A 23,785-nucleotide genomic window follows, 5' to 3' on the forward strand; every position below is an offset into this window, starting at 1 on the left:
GCTATAGGGGTAGTCTCTTTTGTGTCAGACCTTATATATGGACATAAAAGAGAAGAAGCCTTTGTTGTGGTGCTGCTGCAATTAAATCCTAACACTGAGCATTTACTTACCTGGTGTTTGTTTGGCAATGTATTGCTGGGTTTCGCTCTGTTTATTGTACTGTGTTTGTCTTAAAAATAAACAAGTACTTTATCCTCATCCTGAGCACTGCTTACTGTCCAAGCTTAAAAGGGACACAAAAATAGGGAAAAGGATAGCATTGAAAAAGTCCTGTCTTCTCACTGGTGGAGAGCAAGTTCTGTCTCCAGCTTCTCTGCATCCTGAAACAGCCAAATGCTCTGCAGGATGTCCAGGTGGAGTCCACATGTTCTCACAAATGCGCTGTAGAAGCTGGGACTGGTAATAAATAACAACCAGGAAGTAATTTCTGTAGCTGTAAAGGACATTGCGGTGCATTTCATACACGATTACTGTCTTTGTATTTTGTTCATTGTTGATGGATTTTAATCCTCCAGCAAAGAACGATATTTCCTTAATGTGCATGTTGTGTATATGTATAGATGAATCCAAAGGTAGAAAGGGAATAAACTCTGCTTCCATAGTTGTACTTTTACTGTGTGGATGTTCAGACTCTTTTCTGGGATAAATTTGGTTAAAAAGCAGTGACTGCTGCTGTCAAGGATGATCATTTGAGCATCCTTCTGTGGCACTGGGAAAATTTTTTTCAGAGAGCTGCAGCTTCAATCCTGATTTGTTTTCTTTATATTTGGTTATTACTGGAGAAAGCAGATTGGTGAGACATAACATGTGAGTAACTATAGATATTTGATATGGATTTCGCTACCAATTTTGAGCTGTCGTTATTAAAACATGAGAGAGCACTTGGCAGTGTTGATATGAGGCAACTGTTTTGAGCATGGTGCTGTGCATGAAAATAGCATTGCCGGCTAGAATAGCAGATGCTTTTTAAAAAAAGAAGAAAAACAGACATGAAAATGTAAAGTTAGGAAAACCCACGTTGCAGCTGATCTGGATGCTGGTAAAAAATGTCTCTTGTACGCCTTTTATTTTTCCAGAATAATTAGTTCTATTGTAACTGAAATATAAGGAAACTTAATTTCCTTTGAGATTAAAAAAGCAGGGAAAATGTTGCCTTATAAATTCATTTGTAAGCAGTGATACATCATCCTTAATTGCAGTGACTGTGCTGCTGACCAGATGCCTTTGTACTCAAGCATCCAGTTCATCTGCTGCTTGTGCAATTTTGATTTACTTTTTGTAAAGCAGCTGTATTGTTTACTGTGGCCTGGGGGCTGTAAGGCTGGAGGAATCCCTTCCCTTCAGCTTCATGAATCCCTTCCCTTCAGCTTCACAGTCCCTCCCCTTCCCGGAGGTCCCAGCTGCGCTCTGCTGTGGAACCCGCCTGGGCACTGGTACGGCTGGCGCTGTGAAGCTGGCAAGGGCCACCTGACTGTCAGAAGGATGTGTACCAGCGATGGGCTGGTACTGGCCTATAGGCAGAGGAATGTACTGTCTCCTATCAGCGCTATCTTACAAGGAGAGGACTTGAAAACCAAGATGCTTGCGCTGAACTTCGAGAATTCGAGGTAGGATGAGACCAAGATGAATACAAACTACTTGTGTTTCTTTGCATGGTAGTTTCTCTCCTCCCTCAACCTAACAGTGAATTACGTGACTAGCTTCTATGAAGTTGTACTTCTTGATGTCGGACTCTGCTGGAGTTGTACTTGCTGTTATGAAAGAGAAACTGAACCAAATGACAAGCTGAGTTTTATTCAAAATATCGCTATATGTAATGTCAGTAATGTAACAGCATAATTCTCTGTGTTTAGGATATTGGCTGTACAGAAATAAGTGAAAGATAAGTAGCTTGCACTTGTCATTCCACCTAAGAAGGAAAATAATTGACTTTAAGGGTTCTGTGTGCGTAGTGTTCAAAAGGCAGCTAATACAAGCCTGTTCTCACGTGTGGTAGTTTTGCTGTGGAGTCTCATTGTCGACTTACATTTCCAAGAACGTTGTTGAATATAACAAAAATGGAGAAGAACCCATCATATTAAAAGAGTAATTTGCCTGTCTGTTGAGTGCTATAGGCTTAATTTTTTCCGTTTGTATAACAGAGGCTCACTTTTTAGACATTTCTAGCTGTCCTATTTGGTCTTGCAGTAGAGTGCATAAACTTCTGTCGAGAAAGCCTTTATTCACTGTGAAATATAACTTTCATTTTGGCATTATTGTCAAGCGGGAGTAGAACGTGGGTAATGGAGAGGAAAACAAAAATAGTTTTGAAAGTAGTTATGGTAAATAATACATACACCAACCCCATTCCTGGCAATAAAAAATAAGCTGAATAAGCGTGAATTTTTAAAACGGTTGCAGCTTTGTCCCTGTATGAGAGACACCAGCGTTAGTGTCCAAGAATGTTAACACCCACTTCAGTTGTGTGTTAGACTGTTAGTGAACACCTGGAAAAATATATCAGCGGTGCTGCATACTTGATTGAAAAACTGGGAAGAACTGGAAGAATGTGTTCGCTTGAGCAATTAGTATTGCTTTAAAAGTCTGTAACTTTAGTCTGCTTTGTGGATTTTTGCTTTGGGTTTTTTTGGTGTGTGGGTTTTTAATTTTTTTTTCTTTTTTTCTGTTTAATCCTTTATCTGACGTTCACTGCTGGGGAATGAAGATCCTGTGGCTCTGATGAGATACTTCTAAACCAGAAGAGCTGTATCCTGCTTATGTTCTATTCTGGTCTTCCTCTGCAAGCCTCGTAGCCCTCATGACAGATTCTACCTGCTCATCTGAGAGCAGCAATGTCTCCTGCATGTTCATGGGCAGCTAAAGCACTTTTCTGTAATAAAGGACTCATAATCAGCTATTTGTTTTTTACCCTTCACCCGTGCAAGGCTCTTGAAGTGTCCCCATGAGCAATGTGGGGAGGCTGTTTCCAAAGCCGGGGCTGTGAGACCAAGGTGACATCCAGCTCTGCCCGAAGCCCTCGGGGCTCAGTGTGGTGTTTGAAGGCTTTGAGATGGAGAAGGGTCAGGTTGCTTTTATCTGCAATTTGGGACTATCGTCCCTAGAGTCACCCAATAGAAAAGAAACAGGAGAGGAGAAGCAGAAGCAGAAGAGAGGGGAAGTGAGGAAAGACAGTACTGTTTTCCCCCTTTTTACAATACTTTAATTACACAAAACATAGGAATCTTTACTGTTTTTCCCAGTGGCATTGTGTCTGCTGGAGCAATGCAACCGGTGAAAGGTCTAGAGAACCAGTCTTATGAGGAGTGGCTGAGAGGACTGGGATTTAGTCTGGAGAAAACAAGGCTCAGAGGAGATCTTATTGCTCTACAACTACCTGAAAGGAGGTTGTAGAAAGGTGGAGGTCAGTTCTTTCTCCCAAGTAGCAAGGGATAGGACAAAAGAAAATGGTCTCGAGTTGAGCCAGAGGAGGTTTAGACTGGAGATTAGGAAAAATTTCTTCACTGAAAGGATTGCCGAGCACTGGCACAGGCTGCCCAGGGAAGTGGTTGAGTCCTCGTCCTTGGTATTTAGAAGACACATCAATGTGGTGCTTAGGGACATGGTTTAGTAGTGGACTTGGCATTGTTAGGTTTATGGTTGGACTCCGTTTTATAGGTCTTTTCCAATTTAAATGATTCTGTGATTCTGCACTGTATGTTAATGCAGCGCTAGGTTCCAGGGGAGGTCAGTGGATGTCTTTGAACCATCCTAGTTTTAGTGTAGGGGGACCCCATCTAAGAAAAGTCAGTTCAGGAGTAGTTCGCTAAACACAGTGTCTGTAGCAGGCAGCTTCTCCATGACGTTTGTAGAGGGGCCTTTGCCTGAGGGCATGTAGAAGGTGGTTAAGTTCAGCAGCTTCATGTTGGCTGTAGACACACAGTGCAATAATGCAGTAGCTGGAAGAGATTTGTTATGGTCTAAAAGACGGTGGTGATGTTGTATGCAAGTATTTCTACTGCTTTTCCATACACCTCTGGTCTCAATTGCCAACTACAAGGTCTTGGGCTGTTTTGTTTTGTTTTCCACTTAGGAATACTATGAACATGCAACTTAAAAAAGGTGATTATTCACCCTTATTTACTTACTATTGCTTTGGAAATAAACAGGCATTTGTGCCCAGGGTTTAATGCTGATCTTAATGCTGATGCACTGCTGTTTCTGTTGCACTCTTTTTTTGACTAGATGGTAGTAGAGGAAAGAATTTTATTACATCACCCAAGCATGTGCTAGTAAGATCATTTTGTTGTTTTTCTTATCCAGGTTGTTAGAAACAAGGGCAGGTCTATGGAGACAAATTTTGCAGGTAACAGGCTTCTACTTACTGCTCTTTCATATGTAAATTTCCTAAAGGCATAAGAAATGTTCAGCTTTTTTACATGGCTGAAGGAAGTTCATGCTTTAGATTGCTGTTGAGGAGAAAAAAACACTACCACCACAGCAAACAATGGGGACCCACTTTGCATGATACCATGCTCCTTTTGTAAAAATCCAATGTCGTTTTTAGCTAAAAATCAGAACTGTGCTTGCACTCACTGTTGTCATTCTCAAACGTGCTGTTTGGACTAGCATGTTCAGTGCATGGCCTTCCTGCTTGGATGTAACAGCGTGTTCCAAGTTCACAGGTTTCCTTCTCTCTATGTGCCCCACTTGGAAAGGCAAACACACCGAAGCACTCTTGACTGTTCCTAATGACGGCTTATTGTCTCACTCTTGATTGTAGTAGAATAACTTTTCTAGGAAGGCGTTTTTTACTTTGCTTGTTCACTGTTAATGCAAGAGCCACCCTCTGAAACAGATTTTTTTTTTTAATTTTTATTTTCTATGCCTTTGTTATTGTCTACATGCCAACCAGGCACATGCTTGTCTCTTCAGATCCCCAGATTATTTTGTTTGTTCGTTATTTTGTCTCTCCCTTTTTTTTTTTTTTCAAGGGCTTCTTAGCAGCATTTCCTCTCCTGAATGGCCTGGTTTAGGCATTGTCATGCTGCTCAAGTTGGCAAAGTAAAATTTCAGTTCTGCTCTATTCCCTATGGGCTGTAACCAGCATTCTGTTTGTCCAGTTAATGCAAATCAGTTTATTCAGGCCTTTTAGAAAACAAACAAAAAACCCCCAAGAAAAATGACATTCGAAGATGCTAAAGATATTTTACCACAGAACAGAGCAAGAAGTTATTAATTAGAATTTGCTCTCAAAAATATTGAGGAAGCAAATAACCTGTTCTGTTTTGGGCTGTGTTTTTTAACCAGTTGTTACCTATTTTTAATAGTATTCACGAAGCTTTTCCTGACACTGCATAGTTTAGTTGTTGTATAAGCTTTCAGAATAGTGTTCTGGACCTCAATAATCTATAGATTCCTCCATTTCTGATGATTTTGCTGAGGCGCTGATGTTTCTGAGATGTTTCAGTACTTCCAGCATATGTTCAAAACCAGAATGATGTTCCAGTACTTGCTTTCCTCCAGTATGTTTCTTGGCTGTACTGATATTTGTAGGATAATCTGAGGTTGCTTTGCTGTTGCCTTGTCACTTCACAGCTGTGAACAGGGATCATTCACACCTGCAAGAGTGTCCCGTTACAAAATTCCAGATTAACACTAATGTGGTAAATTTTAGTTTCCAAAAGAAATCTGCTGTGATTGTGTGCGCAGACTCAGAACACAAAACTAGAATTTTTATTCTCTCAGTTCGAAATTTGTTCACTTACTAGCACAATTTTCCTGTAAATGGCTGTTCCAAAAATGTGTTGGGAGAAATTTCTCCTTTTTTTATTGTTATCTTTCATGTCTGTGCTCCAGCCAGCTTGTGCTTTCTTTCTTCCTGTCAGGATTTTTGTGTTGCACGTCAGTCTCCTCACTTCCCATGTTTCTCTGGTAAATTGTCTTCTGTGTTCCTTGAAGGAGAGGAGGAGTTGTATACCCAGACCTGGTTCAGGCTGTTGCAGTCAGGGCTGGACTGTCAGCTTGAGACCACATTGGAACAGGTCAAAGGAGTGGAAAAAATGTCATAGTGGTTTGGTTGCACAAGCATGAGCAAATAGTTCCTCGGAGCCTGAATGTCTATGAATGAACCCCCTGAATGTGCTAATGCAGGTCTTTCCTTTCAAAATAATACCTGTTTTCATCTTTACTGAAACTGATGATTAGGATTAATGAAACATGGGGTTTTTTTTTTATGGAGTGACCGTTCCTCATCTCCTAAAGCTGAAAGGCTTTATTTATACACGAAGAGTTTTATTTGGTCCTCAACTCTGTAACAGCAATATAGTTTGCCTTGTACAAATGATTTAAAACTTTCTTCTGGAATAAATATGACGGGGTTTTTTCTGACCTAAGGAGATACCATTGAGTGGACAGTTTGAGGTATAGAATTGTAGACTTCCTTCATGGCTAGCAAATCTGGACTGCTTTTTAGAGATCAGATCTGTGTTTATGTGTGGATGAGGTGATTAAAGACTTTATGTCGAAATCCACAGAATAAGCTCTGTAGAACCCAGATAAATGTGGATTTTGGATAGCTTTGAGAAAAGACTGTATTTTTTGGTCTTGTTTCGTGAAGAGATGAGAGACCATGCATAGTGTTACAAGTACCTCAAAGACAAGGTTTTCTTCACCTCTTAGTTAGATGTTGATGCAATATTTACTATATGCCCTTTGGCTTCTGAAATTTGGTAATTACTCATTAAAATTTCCTGACCTTTTTCAAAGGCCACCTTTAAACAAGTGGTGGATGTATCTACTCAAGTGTTTACAAGAGCAGAATTACCTTTCTGTTCTCGGGCTAGTATGTGGTAGGTCAAGATAAAATGAGAATTCATCTTTCATTTTAGTTGAAAAAGATGTAGAGTAGAAAATGGAAAGACAGAAACCTTAAATGAATATGCATGGTCAGTCTAAATAGACTATATTGGAGCTTTCTGGCAGTTTGCTTTGTGGGCATTTGTAATTTAGCTTTTTCTGTTTATGACTGAACTGCAAAATGAGAGTCCTCAAGTCTCGTTAAAAGCTTGCATAAAGAAAAGTAGTACTGAGAATTGTATTGCACTGCTGACAGATCTTTGTGTGCTCAATAAATATCTGGGAAGTAATTTTATCAGCATGCAGCCAAAATTCACATTCCTGATGCTATGTGGACAGTTCTGCTCCTGCTAGGAAAAGGCTGCACACGCGCTTGCTTCCTCATGAGCTGTCTCTTCATTGCTCTCTGTAAAGCTGATTTGTAGATCCTTTCTGTTTGATAAACCTAGGAGCTTTGAGCACTGCCCCTAAATATCTATGAACAATGGTTTTAATCAAATCCTTTTAATCAAATCCACGTGTGCCTCAATAGCCCTTGATGCTGGGTAACTGTTCTGTGCTGTTGCACTAAAAGTGAAATTGAATTAGGCTCTTCAGTTGCAAGGGCGTAAGGGGTGGTAGGTCTGCACTTGAGATCTTAAATTTGTCTGTGCTCTTTGTGTACAGAAATAGACACAAAGAAAATTGATGCAACTTGAACTGTGGTTTGGAGAAGTACTACACAATCTTTTCCACTATAGTAGGATTTAATGCTTTGTTTTATAGGCTTTATGTTTCAAAGGTGATGGAAGAAGTATTTGTAGCTTGGAAATATTTAATTAAAGTATTGGAAGTAATTTTGGGAAATAAGATTTTGTGGTTATTAAAGAATAGGGAAAATGCAATGATAGGGTTATCTTCTAGGCATAAGCGGTATGCTAGTAAGTCAGGGAAAAATAGACTGTAAAAAGCAATTATTCATTTTCTTATTTGAACAGAATGAAGTGTAAACCTTTGTATAACTGAAGTTAATTTTCATTTAAGTTGATACCAGATAACAAATACATACATTATTATTCATTAATGAGATAGCTTTCTTCCATCCATGCAGCACAGGTCAAAAGTATCGGAGTTGTTTAATTGTTGTCCTCTTTTTTTCACTGACTATAAAACATTGACCTTCAAGAGGATATAAACCACAGGAAATCTACTCTATCAGCACTTGCTATTATGTGTCATTATCATGAATAATTTGTGGGAAATGGACGTAGAAATAAGACTGATAGTTCATGGTTTATACCTGTGTCTTTCTCACTAACTGAGTTCTTCATATTTGTTGAAGTATGAAGAATTTTTGTTTGCTATGAAGTCAAGGCGTTAAGGTCAGACTGAGCGTAAGAATAGCGCTTCTAATGTTGCAAGTAAAAAAGGAATTGTATCTTTTAATACTCATCTGATTTGAGTTCAGAGAACAGGAAAAGCATATGCTGATTTAGGATAGCAGCCCAGCCTGCCTTCCTCTCACCTTCCTGCCTGTCTTCCTCTCCCCACCTTGCAAATCCTTGCCTGTACACTTTTAGCGATTAATAAATCTTTGCAATACAAAAATTGGGGTGGGGTTGATAGTGTTTTCCTGTTGGGAGGATTTCTCAATGAAATATTTCTTCTTTTAACCAGATGATTTGCTGTTTAACAAGAGGAAAACTTGGTACAGGAATAGATACTTTTGTTACTGAGTCAGCATGCAAACTTTGCTGCAGGCCCTGTCTTACAGGGACCAGGCTATATTCCCCAAATGAGTGCGTCCGTCAGGGAGTGCTGATGGCTTCCTTTTCAGCAACACAACTTCCTCGTGCATGATTTTCTCTAAGTGGTTGTTTTTGGGGGAACAGGAAGAAGTAGTTGTGTTCCTCGCTTCCCCTCCTGCTGATGTTTTTGCCTACAAAGAGAATGTATTATTCCTGTTCAGTTCTAAGGACAAATGGATGTGTGTCTAGCCTGTAACAGCTCTTTATTGTTTCTTTTGAGAGACAAAAAAGAGTCCTTTTCAATAGTGGATATTCATCTTTGGAATGTTAGTATTGACTACATGGGTTTGGAATCTTAAAATCACGACAGAAATGTAAGACCTAGTGTAGAGGGAAGTAACAGGTGTGGAATTTGCTGATGGTAGTGGACTTACATGATTTAGTACAGCAGTGGGGCTTCTCTTCTGGTTCATTTTCCCAAGGTAGCTGGGGTGCAGGTGTGTGCTGGTGTTACATTATAATCTGCGAAGAAAGAAACTGGTTCCTGTTTCACTGCTAAGCTGCTGATGTAATGCCAATACCGTGCCTGGAGAAACGCATGTGACTAATTACAAAGCAGATAATTACCTAGCTGCTTATTTAAATAACACCCTTTTGGAACTAGATGCATGGCTTGGACCTATAATAGCTATTGTGAAAATAAGTGCGTCTCATGCAGCTTCTGTCTACATTTTTTTTTCTTCGCAAATGTTTTGATAGCTCTAGTCATATTACTCGTGCATTAGCGTACACTAATGTGTGTTAATGATTATGTGTTCATGTTATGTTTTTCTCACGTCTGTCTTTGTGCTTTGTAAGTTGTTAAGGGTTTTATGTAGTGTCATTCATGATCATTTGTCCAACAGCTTCTACTAAGTGTAGCAAACACTAAAATGTTGTATTAAAGGGTTGAAGTTACCTCTTGCACTAACTAAAATGGAACTTCTGGAGAATCCCAGGGGTACGTCTTGTAGGATTCCCATACAAATTTAAGAGAAAAGTGAAGACCTTGATGGATGGATTTATATCAGATCTGCTCACATGGGTCTGCTCCATTTGTGCTCATGTGAAGGTGTGCAGCCTTCTGTCAGCCAGTGGAAGAAAACGAAAGGATTTTTTTAAGCAGGGATGCTCATGCTGTGCCTCTGCTTGCTTCATTTCTCTTCACATGGAGACTTTTCTACTTCTACCACTGGGAGAAAACAGCAGCGTGTTTACAAGAGAAGCATTTTTATTCTTGCTCTCTTTGAAATCTATTTATTAAGTGTCTTATTTTGGTTGTGGTCTATACAGAGCATGATGATACGCAGCTGCCATTAATTTACCTTTTTAGCTCAAGTAGCAGAAGATGAGTGCCGGGGGTCAAACTGCTTCTACTCCTGATATGTGACATGTGCCTGTCACAGTGCAGCTGCCTTGCAGACCTTCCGCTTGCTTAGTGTTCTCGTTCAAAATAACTTTTAACTTCTTACTCAGATTAAAAAGCCAGAGACTCAACAGCTGAACCTTCCAGAAGTGTGAGAAGAAACACAGAGAAGTGTGCCTGCTTGGTCCTGCTGGGTTGAAACTTGTCAAGGCTGTGTAGTAAAGAACATGTGGCTGCGCCAGGCTCAAGAAGGTGGAAGAGGGGACGTGAGGTACCACAGAGCCTCCTCTCCTGAGAACCAGCTTCTGTCCTTGCCTCTTCCACAGAACTGTTCACAGAGGTTTTGGAGTTGCTTTCTAATTGCATGCTTTGTGTACTAGGTGTCTAGCTTCAAGATCACAAGCTGACAGGGAGAAGGACATCAACTGGTCTCTAAGGGATACAACACAAGCAAACAGATTCAAGTGTTACAAGATGCCATATAGGATTAACTACTCTCCAAGGTTTCTTAAACTAGATATCCAAATTATTAAACACCTCCAATTTTAGTATAAGGTATGTGTCTGTTCATTTTGTTCATTGAGGCTGCTAACATGCCTATGCTGTGGGGCAGGTTTATGAAAGTAAGTTGATTTAATAACCATGAGGCATTCTGATCTGGCGGTGATGAGCGGGACAAACAAACTCATGAGGAAATGCATTACTGTGTGTGTAGAGCAGGCTTTCAGCTGGGCTGCAGTAACCAAGGTGTGGAGGGATAAAGTGACAAAACACTGAGCAGCTGCTGGTGGAGGGAGGGCCATGTCCAGCCTGTGTGCTGAGAGAGGCAGGAGGCCCTGTGGGGGACTTTCAGAGGTGAGCATGCGATGGAAGGCTGTACTGCGTTGCCTGCGCAGAGCCAGACTGCGTTCAAGCTCTACAATCTGTTACCAGACAGGTGTTTCCAAACTTGAGTTTGCTTCTCTTAATGTTCTTTTCCTGTAGGTTGTTGCCGTGCGGGGCACTTAATTGTTGCGTGCTGTAAGCAAGCAGTTATGAAGAGGTGACCATGGCTGTTACTGAAAATACTGGAGTCCTTTCCTTTTTGGTGTTAAGGAGACTGCCAGGCTTTAATGCTGAATTCAAGTCATGTGGTGGTCACAGCTGACTTTAAAAACTGTGCAGATGCTTTCACTTAGAATAGGAAGGTCCTTTCTTTGAAGTATTATTTTTTTTTGCTGAAGAGTTTGAGAAAAAGTATGAGTTTCCAGAGGAAATGCCTCCCCAAATGGTGCTGCTTCGTTTTTAACTATGTGAATCATACAGATTTGAGATCTGTTACCTTTTTTATTTCTTAAGGTAATACACAAAAAGATGACATCCAATTCTGTCTCATTTTTCTTCAAATGTGAAAAACCAATGGAGATTTCCAGAACAGGCTGTCAGTTGCTGGTTTGTACATTAGCTTAGCTTTTTTGGTGAATCCTTTTTTCATAAATTGATTTTTTGCATTGTACTGAATCAGTTCCTGATTTTCAGTTCCTAATCAGCATCAGTTCCTAATTTTTCTAGCATGTTATTAAAATGCTGTTTTGTGAACACATTCCAAAAGGGTATTTTGTTCTTGGGTTATAGAGAGAATGTTTCTTTTGTTCATGCTTCTTACTAGTGGTTAATTATCTTCAGTTTTAAAAGTGTAGTCCTTTTTTGTAGCTGGTGTTATTTTCCTGGCATTATTAGCACCTGTCTTTTCTCACAACTTAAAAACTCAAACCCTGAGATTCAGTAACAGTTATTTTCCCTCCATTACTCTAATCTCAACACCTTTGCAATTCATCACTTCTCCTTTTAATAACTGACCTTTCTGGCAACCTCTCTTTGATAATTAAGTTCTTTAGTTTCTTGCTGTGAGGAATTTTCTCCCCTTAAATAACTTGTATAGGTTGTTACTGACCTTCACCTTTAAGCAATGAGAGGTAGAATTACAATTCTGTGGAGTATTTCATTGTTGGTCTCCTTAACTTCATGTGTGGAGCTGAAACGGTTTCCTGTTTCTCCCTTGCTCCTTCCCCTACTTGAATGTGGTTTTGAGAATAATCCTCTTTGCTGCTGTGTCCAGCTGGATGCATCTGTTGAGGCATTTATCTGCTTTGAGCCTCTCTGTTCTTGTACAAGGTCCTGCTTGGTAGATCTCAGTCTTGTGTTTAGAAGATTTGGTCCCTGCCGCTTTGAAAACTTAATACAGGGCTAAATACAGATGCTGTGTCATACCCATGAGATGTTTTTAAAACACGTTTTACCCTAGTTAAAGCAGAATCTGGGCAAGATTCTGAAGCAGGGCTTCAGAGCCTTAGGGGGCTGAGTGAACAGGACAGGGGCCCGAGTGATCTACTTTTTATCTTGCTGGTCAGAGATAGGGGTGTGTGCAAGGTTTGACATTACTTGCAGATCAACACTTGGTTTCATGGCTGATGTCATCACCAGGGCTTTAGTTTCTGTGATCATAGAACGCTCCTTGATGAATACCGGAGAGATGTGGGATCTACCTACCTAGAAAAGGGAAGAGAATCTTTGGAGGTGGCTTAGTGCATCGTGCTTTAAACTAACAAGCTTGGGGGACAAGGTTCAAAGCCAGGACACTTGTGTGCTTGAAAGCAGGGTAAATGAGTGCACCTACTAGAGCAGTGATAAATGCGCCTCAGCCCTCCAAAAAGATTCCACCAAAAAGGTGAGAAAGTTGACAGTCAAGATGAAATGCTTCTCTACCAATGCACACAGCATAGGTAACAACCAGGAGGAGCTGGAAAGCTGTCACCTGACCGCTGTCGCTGAAACTTGGGATGAATCATGTGGTTGGAGCCCTGCAATTAATGGCTAGGAACTGTTCAGGAGTGACAGGCAAGCAAGGAATGTGGGGTATTGCACTTTTTTTTTTTTAAAAACAGCAATGCACAAGTTGAGATCTTATGGGTGAATATTAGAGATAAAAGCCACCAATTAAACCTCATGGCTGGTGCTTACTAGAGATGACATATCAAAGGGAGGATGTTGATGAAGTAGTCTTTCTTCAGCTACAGGAAGCATCACATTTGCAGGCCCTGATTTTGGTAGGGGACTTCAGCCACCCTGGCATCTGCTGGAAGAGATGATTTTTAAGGTCTCTTGCAAACCAAACCATCCCATGATTCTAAAACATTTCTTGTGCTTCAGGAGGGAGAAGACTGAGGTGTCCTTCTGCAGACCCAACAGCCGAGTTGTGAGATGAACAATAACTCCATTTGATAGCTTTGTCTATTTGCCATAGGAAAGTCAGGAAAAAAATTAAGCACGCCTCTGTGTGATAAAGCCAATGTCTGAGAGAGTTTGAAGGTCTTGCTTGATTAAGTTTTCAAGTACATATCTCGTACTGGTTTTATTCTGGAATTATTTTGAGAATACTTTGTGTTGTGTAGCTAACGCTGCTGTCAGTGCTGTGCAGTGTGCACTGCAGAATCATAAAAAGAATGTAATAAAAAGTACCGAAGTGTTTTGTGGTATTTGAAGCCTGGTCAATCCTGCTTTGTGCTGAAGAGTATCGGATGATTCCCTGTTTCAGGTTACTGACTTTCAATTCTCCAAACACATACTAATCAATACCTAGCATATAAAATTAGCTAATGCTTTTATCTGCAGTGTGGTGCTTATTGTGAGAAAGGGTGCTCTATATTTAAAGGCTTTGATGGAATAATGCCTCAATCTATTGTACTCAGTAAATTTGTTTTCTTTTCTGAACAGGATACAAGAGAGCTTCCAGAAATCAGTCAAGATGAATATGGTGAAGAGGATCATGGGCCGGCCACGGCAGGAAGAGTGTAGCCCACAGGATAATGCATTAGGCTTGATGCATCTGCGTCGCCTTTTCACAGAGCTCTGTCATCCTCCACGGCACATGACCCAAAAAGAACAGGAAGAAAAACTTTACATGATGTTGCCGGTGTTTAACAGGGTAAGAATCTGCAAGAGATGTTTTCTTTGAATTAGCTACTCATATTTTACATTCCCAAGACTTTTCATTTAGTGCGACAGAATGTTTCTTCTCTTGGCTTTCTTTCAGTTCTCCCATTCTCCTGACATAGTGTTGTGTTAGCAGATAAACCTGACATTGGAGATATCCTTCTATTACTGTTTTTTTCTGAAGTGCAGTCCACAGTTGCATGTAGACTTGTCACAGAGGTGTTACATTGAGTCATCTGATTTTCAACGTAAACTTACTTGTAGCAAGTTTAATACCCACTTGTTTTTGTGAAAGCATCATCGTTGAGTCTAAATAACTCTCCTCTCTTCTTTGTGTTTATTGTACTATTCCATACTTAGAGGTAACAGGCATACCTCCTGTCAGTCTTGGTTCTGCTCGGCTACACGAGCCGAGAAATTCTCATCTTCTCTCATGATAGATTTTCTATATTCTCATCACCTTTGTAGCCCTTTTCCTATGTATAGAGTCTGGATCCTTCTTCTTGGATAAGGGGGATTTTGAACAAGCAATCTGTACAGGAGATGTAATAGCCACTTGTATAGTGCTGTTCCTATTTCACTCTTCCCTTGTGCACTGAGATCTTGTTTGGAGGCAGGACTGTGATGACTGTCACTGTAATTAAAGGGAACTACATTCTCATGTCTTATGTCACTCAGTTACTGTACCACTTAATTGTGAATAATAACTTTGATGGTAGTTTTAAGGTCTTGACAGAACCGTGGGTACAAATCTAACTTTCCTTTTTTTTTTCCTGCTGTGGCCTGGACCCTTGCTCCCAAAGCTCTTAGAGTGTTGGGTTTGTGCTTGTACTGTAGAGAACTGGAATCATAGAAAAACTAAAATGCAAAGACTTGATAGGAAATTAGTTCAGCTTTCTCCTTTTTAGATTGATGTTTTGTTGAAAGTATGGCCTATGGTGATGTTAGACATCGAACTGCTTATGTGCCTAGTAAAAAAATTATTCCTAGTCCAGGCATAGCATTAATAGGATTTTCAGTCTACTATCTATGCTTTGCTGGATAGATTCCTTAAATGTCTTTCTGTTGCCCTAGGTCTTATTCCTAGTTCTACTGGTAACTTGTTGTGTGAGTCTGGGATAAATAAGTTCAATTAATCTGCTTCCTCTCTAATTTATCTGCTTGGATTTTATGCCCTTTAGTTATGGACTTTCTTATTTTGTTTTTACAAATTAGTAGAATGGAAGCTTAATCTTGGCTTGAGCCCATGAAGTTTGATGCAGTTATGCTTGTAAATCTCCCTCTGGTGGTTACAGGTGGTTGAAACTTCTGAAAAAGGGAATGTATCCTCTGTAGCTGCTTCACTATTTTAGTTGTAATCTGCCAGTGATGAAGAAATTCTTTCCTGGTCCTTGTGCTTTGTACTTGCAGTAGCATTGTATCTATGGATATCACAACTGGTAATATAACTGGCTTTAAGACAAACAGCAGTGCATGTCCTATTTCTGTGTAACAGTCTTTCCTTAGACTTTGATTAGACTTCAGAGATACAAAAAGAATAGTAAAGTTTTAATTTCTCTGTTGTTTCTCCCTTTTCTCTACCTCCCTTTCCTTCTTGCAATGCCTTTTTTTCCCCCTCCTTTACACCACTTGCTGGCTTTGTCCTAATCCTCAGTCCTTCCGCTTGACCCTGTTGAAACCTGGTTGTAGTTGCCTGATGTCTTTGGCCCATTTGTTCTCTCTTACTATCCTTCATTTGGCTCACGTGTTTAAACATGCTGAAAAATTAATCAAGAGCCCCAAGTTTTCTTCTTGTGTGGTCAAAATCAGCTCTTGCCTAACTCATTTCAGGTACTATTTTGTTTTCTTGAAAATGTGAATGGTTTCTCTGATTTCAGTCTGCATGAATGTATCTTTGCTACCCTTCTGCTGGATCCCAGTTCTTCCCTTGTTTATCATAAGTTTTTTTTCCTCTCCTATGTTGCTCATGTCTATTTTCTAGTTTTGTGGACGGGCTTCATCTAGTTTTGTGGACGGGCTTTCTTACCTCCTCTAAATCCTAGAAACTCATTTCTTCGCTTCTTTATTGAAATGAACTTGGTGCTGAGACATGCATTTTTTAGGGCTCGCCAAAATGTTTTCCATTTAAATGCTGCCTGTGATTGTGTCTCTTCTTCCCTCTTGTTTCTTTGTTGGTTGTTGACATCACCACCCTCCAACTCTGGCTGTTTTTAATCTGTGACCTTCTTGGGGTTACCTGTGCCACAAATAGACTGTTGTGAAATGTCACTCCAGTTTCCAACCTCTGTGGAATCTGAACGTCTGGCATATTGAAGAAAGCATATATTGTTTGTGCTTTTTAATTTCCTTTCTTGTAGTCCCTGATAACCGTTATCAGTTGTCCACAAACTTGTTAGTATAACACAAAACTGGTTTCTCTTGGTCACTCAGATATCATCTGTCTCTATTACAGGGGCATTTTTTTCCCTTGTGTTTTAAATAAGTGCGTTCTTATCTTTCTGCATTCCGGAGACTGAGCAGTTGTGATGTCATCTATTTATTTCTACTTCCACAGTTTACCTTTTTAAGTTCCTGGTTAATGCCACCTTCTTTTGAGTCTTATACATGGAGTCTGCTGTGGCTTCCTTGGCTTAACTAGTTTAATGTCTTCTGGAGTGTCAGCTGTCTGTGATATAGCGTGTTTTGGAACAGTCCCGCTAGCTTATTAACTCTGCATGTCAGAATAAGGCAAACTCTGAAATTGATTGGAATTAAAAAATGGAATAGGAGAAATATTTCATCTTCAGAAATGTTTCATATGGGATTTTCTGTGGGAGACATGGTAAATCTTAGTTCACTCTAAATTCCGAGGTGACTTTCCTCCGAGACCTACTTTTGCTGATAGGGAACACTAAAACATCGCCAGAGGTTCCTTTTAAATTTTGTTCTCGTTTCTCAAATGTTGTCCTTTGCTGCAAGTTTTTTAAGGTATCTGTTAATAACGTGATTCAAATCAGACTCTGAATCCCTCAGTTACTTCATATAGTTACCTGTATTCTGTTGAACAGGTCTAAGTGAGATTGAGGAGTACCTGCGTTACTGCCTTCAGTGAATTCCGTGATGTTGTACTATAGTCATTTTCTGTTAAATGTTTGAGAAGTGTGTTAGGAGGAGAAAACCCCAAATAGATTTTGGAGCTCAGGTCAAGACTTCTGTACTGCACCTTCATGTGTATTTCAGAATGTCTCTTGTATGGAGTAGGGAGCTGTTGGAAGTGGGAGATCTGTGTGTTTCACTGGAAGCAGGGAGTGTGTGTATGTGAGTGAAATCCAGGAAATAATTCTAGAAGCAGCGTGACTTTTATTGAATGCAGAGGTCTAGAGTGAGGAAGGTTAGTCTGCTTCCCACAGGCACTCAAATGGCCAACAGCAGGCAGCCAGCTAAAATTACTGCTGTATCCAGGAGTTCATTTGAGGCTTTCTCGCTTAACCATGTATGAGTTTTGGGTTTGAGAGTTTTATTTTTTTTTCCTCTCTTCAGTAGTATCTGAAGTATTGTGTGAAATGCAGTTCCATTGAACTTAGTCCTTAGCTGCAAGTTTTTTAAGGTATCTGTTAATAACGTGATTCAAATTCAGACTCTGAATCCCTCAGTTACTTTGTATACTTACCTGAATTCTGTTGAACATTGAGATTGAAGAGTACCTGAGTTCCATTGAATTGATATTTTGAGAGTTATTCATCAATAAATCCAGAGGAGCATTCTTAACTTTGGCTCATCAGTATAGCATGTCTCTAACATGCTGTAGTTTAAACAATCTTGCTAGTTCTGCTAATGAATGGGTTTACAAACCATTTCTGTTTCCTCACTGTTCAGGAGGATCATATGTTCACATAGTAATGAAAAGCTAAATGGGTGCATAGTTAACAAAAGATTTGCCCTCTGGAAGAGTAGTTAAGACTCCTTTCAGTTTGATGTGTTCATGGAAGCATTGCTCCACCAGCACAGTAGTAATGCTTTTGTAGTATATGGAAAAAGTGGATGGAATGATGTAGACGCTGATTTGGAATAAGTGGTACATTGTTTACGTTCTCTTGAAAGAGCCTTGCTTTTCCTTATGAAAAAGGTGATTTACTTGTTACATATTTCATATCTTGTTCCTGGTTTTTACTACCACCTTTACTCAAGGAGTATATTCCTGTCCAATGGAGATGCTTGTTCTACATTTGGTTATGAAGCAACTAAATTCAAAACCAGTTAACCTCAGTCAGCCTTTTACGGTAACTCTGAATTTCCTGGGATTTACTGACAACTCTAGGCAACTCCAGAACAGGTAACAGGACTATTAGTTTTCTCTTTCTCCTTGGTCTGAATGAAAGAGCTTTGAACAGTTAACAGCAGCGAGATGTTCTGCGAATGTGTGTTCTAAACTAGATAATCTTGCCTTGTTTATACCACTGAACACACAAGCTACAAGGCTCTCTTCCCTTCTTCTGGCCTCATGGAAGTCAGAGGCTCTTGGATGAACTGGGAACTGACACAGACAACTACAGAAGGAAGTCTTGTGAAAGGGTTAGGGAAATTTGGATTGTCTGTATCAGGAATATTGCGTACTCTCTAATCCAGAAGAGGAATGGTTTTCTTGGTCTGCCAAAACCAGCTTCTGTCTGTGATGTATGTGCTCCTGTTTGCTTTCTTTATTAATAGTGGTGGTTGAAGTTTCCATTACGAGAAATGCTTAAGTTTTTGTTGAAAGATATTTTTATTGTGAGCAAACAGTGTGTTCAATTTCAGTGCTGTATTTCTGGCTCTGTTTCATAGTGACTTTTCAACGCGAGTAGGCAGGAAAAATGTTTTTGGCCATTCTGTGTGTGCCAGAGGAACTGATGCTAAGGGTATTAAGAAGTCAAACAAAGTTTTTTTGTCTTCAACCTTTAAAGTTTTCTCCGGTAACTTTGAGGTTCCAAGGTAATTCAGTATCACAGTTATCTTGTATCAGTGTTGGCTGTAGTATTGTGGATTTCACTGGATATCCATAGAGTTAATAGTGGCCTCAGTCTATTGTGTCTGCAGATGTATGTATATAATGGGGTCACCCAGGGAAAGGAGATGAGGGTGTGGCAGCTATTGATTCCAAAGGAATTGCACTGCTGTAGAGAGGCAAATATAACGTGTTGAACTAAAGTTTTATTAGAAAATACTGTAATCTGTTATGCTTCCTGGCTCATTGGTGATGTTCCTGCAAGTTACGTAAATAAACACAAGGAAGAAAAATATAAGTGAGCAGAGGAGTATTGAGATCTTTAAGGTGTTCAGCAGGCTTTTTTTCCTGCAGTGACATAAGTGTTGATAGCAGAATTTGGATTGCATGCTTTGTTTGATAATGAATATCGTGATTTTACTCTGACCGCTTTAGTGCAAGGATTACATTGGAGATGTGGATGGGGGCTCCTTTTAGTGTGCAGTGTTGAATGAAAAGTAAATTACCTCAACAACCAGCTACTCCATTTGAGATAATGTCGTATTCCATAGCTTAGTGCGATATCACAGTTAACATGTTTCTCCCTTTTAAATGTGATTCAGTAGAGGATTTAATAACTAAATTAATTCTTAATCATGAAGAATAAGTTACTAGAATTAAGTGACAATTTATAAAAAAAATTCCCTAGTGATGACTGCTGTTATGTTCAGGAGGATCTCAAGAGAGGAGAATTGTGATACCAGTGATATGGGAGGCTTCCCGGTATTGTTGGTATATCGAAGGGAGACCTAACAGGACAGTTCCACTTCCTAGTTCCTTCTAGAAGATTTTACACATATGATTCTGTACATGCAGTTCACCCCTGTGGAATGCTTAGGTCCAGCAGATAGCAAAGGAGTAATTCTTAAAAACAGAACTCTTGTTGGAGAATTTGCTCTGGTATCTAATCTTCACCTCATTATATGCAATCTCAGTATTGTGGGGCTTTGTGGGGTTTTCATCTTGCAAGAAAAGTCTTGCTTCCTTTTTTTCCCCTTCATCAGACCTCACCTTCCTGAATGATGGTGCAATTCCGACTTACTTCTCTATGTCTTGGAGAATGCAGTGTGAAAACTAGTACAGCAATGAATTCTGTAGCAGGAAAACAAAAACTTGTCATCTCCATAGTAATACTCTTTTTCTTTGCAAAGGAAGGTGGTAGTTTGTAGTGATCCTTGTAAACTAAATTACTTTCTGATGCATCCATTTTCTCTCTTGTTTTAGGTGTTTGGAAATGCTCCTCCAAGTACAATGACAGAAAAATTTTCTGACCTCCTGCAGTTTACTACTCAAGTGTCACGATTGATGGTGACTGAAATTCGACGGAGAGCATCAAATAAGTCCACAGGTATTGCATGGGGTGCAAGTTTCGGCTTTGTGAGATGTGTATGATGAATTTCAGATCTGTCAAAATAGTATGAGCTGTCATCCCAGCAGCTGTTAAGGCTCAGAAATGGAAGTCTTCACAGACAAAATATGTTGCCTCCTGTTTCTTTGGACTGCAAGAGAGAGGAGGAGGCTAGAGTTTTCTGCCCTGGTTTATGAAGAAAGCTGAGCTCCGCAAACTTGACAACACATCAAAGAGAGGAGTTAACTAGGTTGTATCACCTACTAGTAGAAGGAGACCAAGAATGTGTGTGTGGACAGCTTTATCTTGCCTGAGGTGTCTGTTCATGATGTGTTTTGTCCCTCAGATATGTTAACGTTGCAAACCCATGCATTTTTAAGTTAGCTGTTGGCCTGGAAACTGATATGAAAGTACAGAGAGTCTTACGCTACAGCCAACACCACCTGCCCTAGAAAAATGTTAGCAGACCCCTCTTTTGCTCTCTTTATTGAATGTTGGGTTGAAATTTGGTTCTCTTGAGCCCTGAATGTGTCAGAACCTGACCACATATTGGGAGTTGCATAAATGAGGACAGTGTGCCAAGCAAGCACGTTTCATGAGCTTTCCTCTTCAATTTCCTCTTCTGAAGAGGAGCGTTTCCGACAAGTATGAAGTTTTTGTTTAGTGGATAATTTTAAGATCTGTGCTGGCTTCTTAGTTTGGATTTGGTGGTAGATGAGGAAATAGCAGGCTAGAAAAGGCTGTGCAAACTGTTACGCATGAAGTCAGGAGTCAAACTGTGCCAATTACAATTTAGTTCCATTTTTAGTAAACGACTAACAGTGAAACATTCCAGATGGTTAAACAGATATCGCAGACAAAACCTGTTCTCTATTGGTAAACAGGCGCAAAAGGTTTTTTGTTTTGATATTTAGGCAAAATGAATGTCCAAAAGCCGTGCTGGCAGAATGATGGTATTCATTTGACCTTTTTTCTCTGGAACATCTGTTATGCCTGCTAGTCAATTGAATTCTGCTAAGATGGCCTTTTTTTTTGTGTTTATTATATAGGCCAGACCTTTGCATGTTGCTCTGAGGTAATCTAGTTGCCATCCTTGAAACCTCTCAAGTTGGAGGTAGATGGTGGTGGTGGTGGTTTTGTGGGGGTTTCTTGTTTTCTGCACCACTTGGAAACTTAACCGCAATGACTCAAAAGATGGTTTGACACTCTTCTGAGCTTTAATGTAATGAGTACCAGTGTTTTTAATAAAATGTAAAACAGTCATTTTTCCTCTGTTATCAAGATTGCCTTTACTTTGGTCAGTAAATCCTTTTCAGACCTCATGTAAGAAGGCCTGATAGGTCCATATTCTGCAATTACATTCTTTTATAACCTAAGGACCAGGGAATTGCAGTTTGCTTTCCAGAAATGACCCACTAACAAGCTATTAAAACTCAGTTTGCAAACTTGTGTTAAACTGTTTAGAGCTCAATACACTTTTCCTGTGATACTGAAAAAATAATCGAAGTTCTTGGCTTCTTAGAACATGCTTTATGTTAAAGACGTAATATTGTGTCTATGAATTGTGAAGGCTCTTGCATTTTTGTTTTACACTTCCATTCTTGTTGTGTACCAAACAAAAAGATACAGCATATCTTAATACGGTAATTATATCTCCTAGCATGGTTTTAAAAGTGAAAAACTTTAGTAACAGCTGTATGCAGGAAATTCCTGTTGGTGTGAAGCATTCCATTTAAGTCAACAAAATTGCTGAGCTTGTTTTAGAGACCAGCTTTCCATACAACTGTTATCAAAAGTCAACTTTAGATAGTTAATGAAAGGGGGAAAAAGTTCACATGAACTTGCTTTCTGTCTGTAAAGAGATAAATGTGTTGGCAGTGGTTTACAGTGGGGAATGTGGTAAGATTGACTCTTACCTGTCGAGGTGCTTTGTTTGGTTTGGGATTTCCCCCTGCAGCTTCTCCTCCATCTCATAATGGAGCACTGGGCAATTTTTTTCATCAGGCCTTTGAATATTTATGCTAATCGCTGTGTGAGTAATGCCTGCTGCTGCGGAAGCATATCTCAGTTATTCTTGGCAGACTGTAGTGCTTTTCTGAGAATAGCATTTCGTGATTCAGTAGTAACTGTGCCAGCACCCTATCTTAAGTGGTCTCTGAATGTTGCCGTTATAGTTACGTGTTCAACTACAATTTCAGCTGTCTTGTTTCTCTAGAATGGATGTAGCCTTGGAGAAGAAAAAATGAAGCAGTTAAAATTGAGTTAAATTATCTTGTATGTTTTAAGTCCTTGCTATATGACAGTGATAATTTGCAAGTGACAGCAACAACCATATCTATGAGGATTACTGCATGGTTTCCCTTGCCCCCCTGGGTTATCTAGTCTGTTTTAGAAGATGGTGGGGTCATGGTTTAGGGATCTGTATACTTGAGATTTTTAGCTGCTAAATTTTCCAAAAATAAATCCAATTTCATGTCTGAATTGATCAAAAAGTTGTGGTAGTACTATGCTAAAATATTTCAAACATCTATTTTTAACATAGTCTTAGTTCTGAAAGGAACCTTTCTTTTGGGAGCCAAGTGCATCTGGCTCAGGGCTGATAAAGATAGACCTTTGAAAAAGAGAGAGGAACAGCTGGAACCTTGCTAGAATGGATGTGGCTACTTATGGCTACTTTGGGTACTGATGCTGGAGGGCAAGCAAGGCTTTTATTTAATGTATTTTTCAAAAAACATACCCCTGGATGTTTCCTCTGTCATTTTGCGAATATTTCAACACCATGTCCTAGATTGCTTGGCACATTGTCATAATTTAGACCCAGAGAAGCACACAGCAGGGAAGGTTAGTTGAGGCAATCCTTCTGGTACAAACAGCAGGACTTGTGTGCTATTTATGGTGTCTGGCTAGCCTGATGCATGCTGTAGTCTGGTTCTCAAAGACCTCTGCGTGGAGCTGGGTGGTAGGTGGGAGAGCAGTCTCTGTGCCGCAGGGGCTGTGAGCTGAATAGTCTGGGACCTCTTGGTGCGTCATTCAGTGAGTACCTGTGCCTTGAACATGAGAAATTCTAACTACTGAATGGTTTCACATTGCAAATTTAAAGGTAATTGCATAAAGCTGTCCTCCCCAGATCAAATCGTGAACCCGTGTCACCAAGCAGTGGGTTCCTGGCTGCGGTCACTAAGAAACAGGGCAAGTGCAGAGTACACCTTTCTCTTTCACTCTTAACAGCTTCTCGTATTTCAGCAGTTCAAGGTGTGCAATCCTGTGATTTAGTACCTTGTGGTGGTTATTCTATGTTTACTGAAATTAATTTCTAACTCAGCCCTATGTTGTCTGCATTTCAAGTGCACCAAATGAGATAGTGACAGCCAGCATTTGATGTATTAGGATGTAGAAACACTTGGTTATAACAGAGAGGTTCAGAATGATTCCCTTAGTGATGGGCAGTCCTGCCGCTTAGAAGATCCTTCCCCAGTCAGAATATGAGTGAGTTGTTGTCA

At 39.9% G+C, this 23,785-nt stretch overlaps 1 protein-coding gene across 4 annotated transcripts in view; it reads left to right on the plus strand.

Annotated features, from left to right (window-relative positions):
* WDFY3 (WD repeat and FYVE domain containing 3) overlaps positions 1 to 23,785 on the plus strand; it is a 178,305-nt gene that overhangs the window by 36,050 nt on the left and 118,470 nt on the right. For all 4 annotated transcript variants that reach the window (XM_054065764.1, XM_054065766.1, XM_054065765.1 and 1 more), the window contains exons 3-4: positions 13,720 to 13,930; positions 20,162 to 20,285. In XM_054065764.1, the coding sequence (XP_053921739.1) occupies positions 13,751 to 13,930; positions 20,162 to 20,285 (304 nt within the window). In that variant the 5' untranslated portion in view covers positions 13,720 to 13,750. The remainder of the gene's footprint in view (positions 1 to 13,719; positions 13,931 to 20,161; positions 20,286 to 23,785) is intronic.

The sequence above is a fragment of the Cuculus canorus genome, chromosome 4 (assembly GCF_017976375.1).
Source record: "Cuculus canorus isolate bCucCan1 chromosome 4, bCucCan1.pri, whole genome shotgun sequence".
In the NCBI taxonomy this organism is placed as follows: Eukaryota; Metazoa; Chordata; class Aves; order Cuculiformes; family Cuculidae; genus Cuculus; species Cuculus canorus.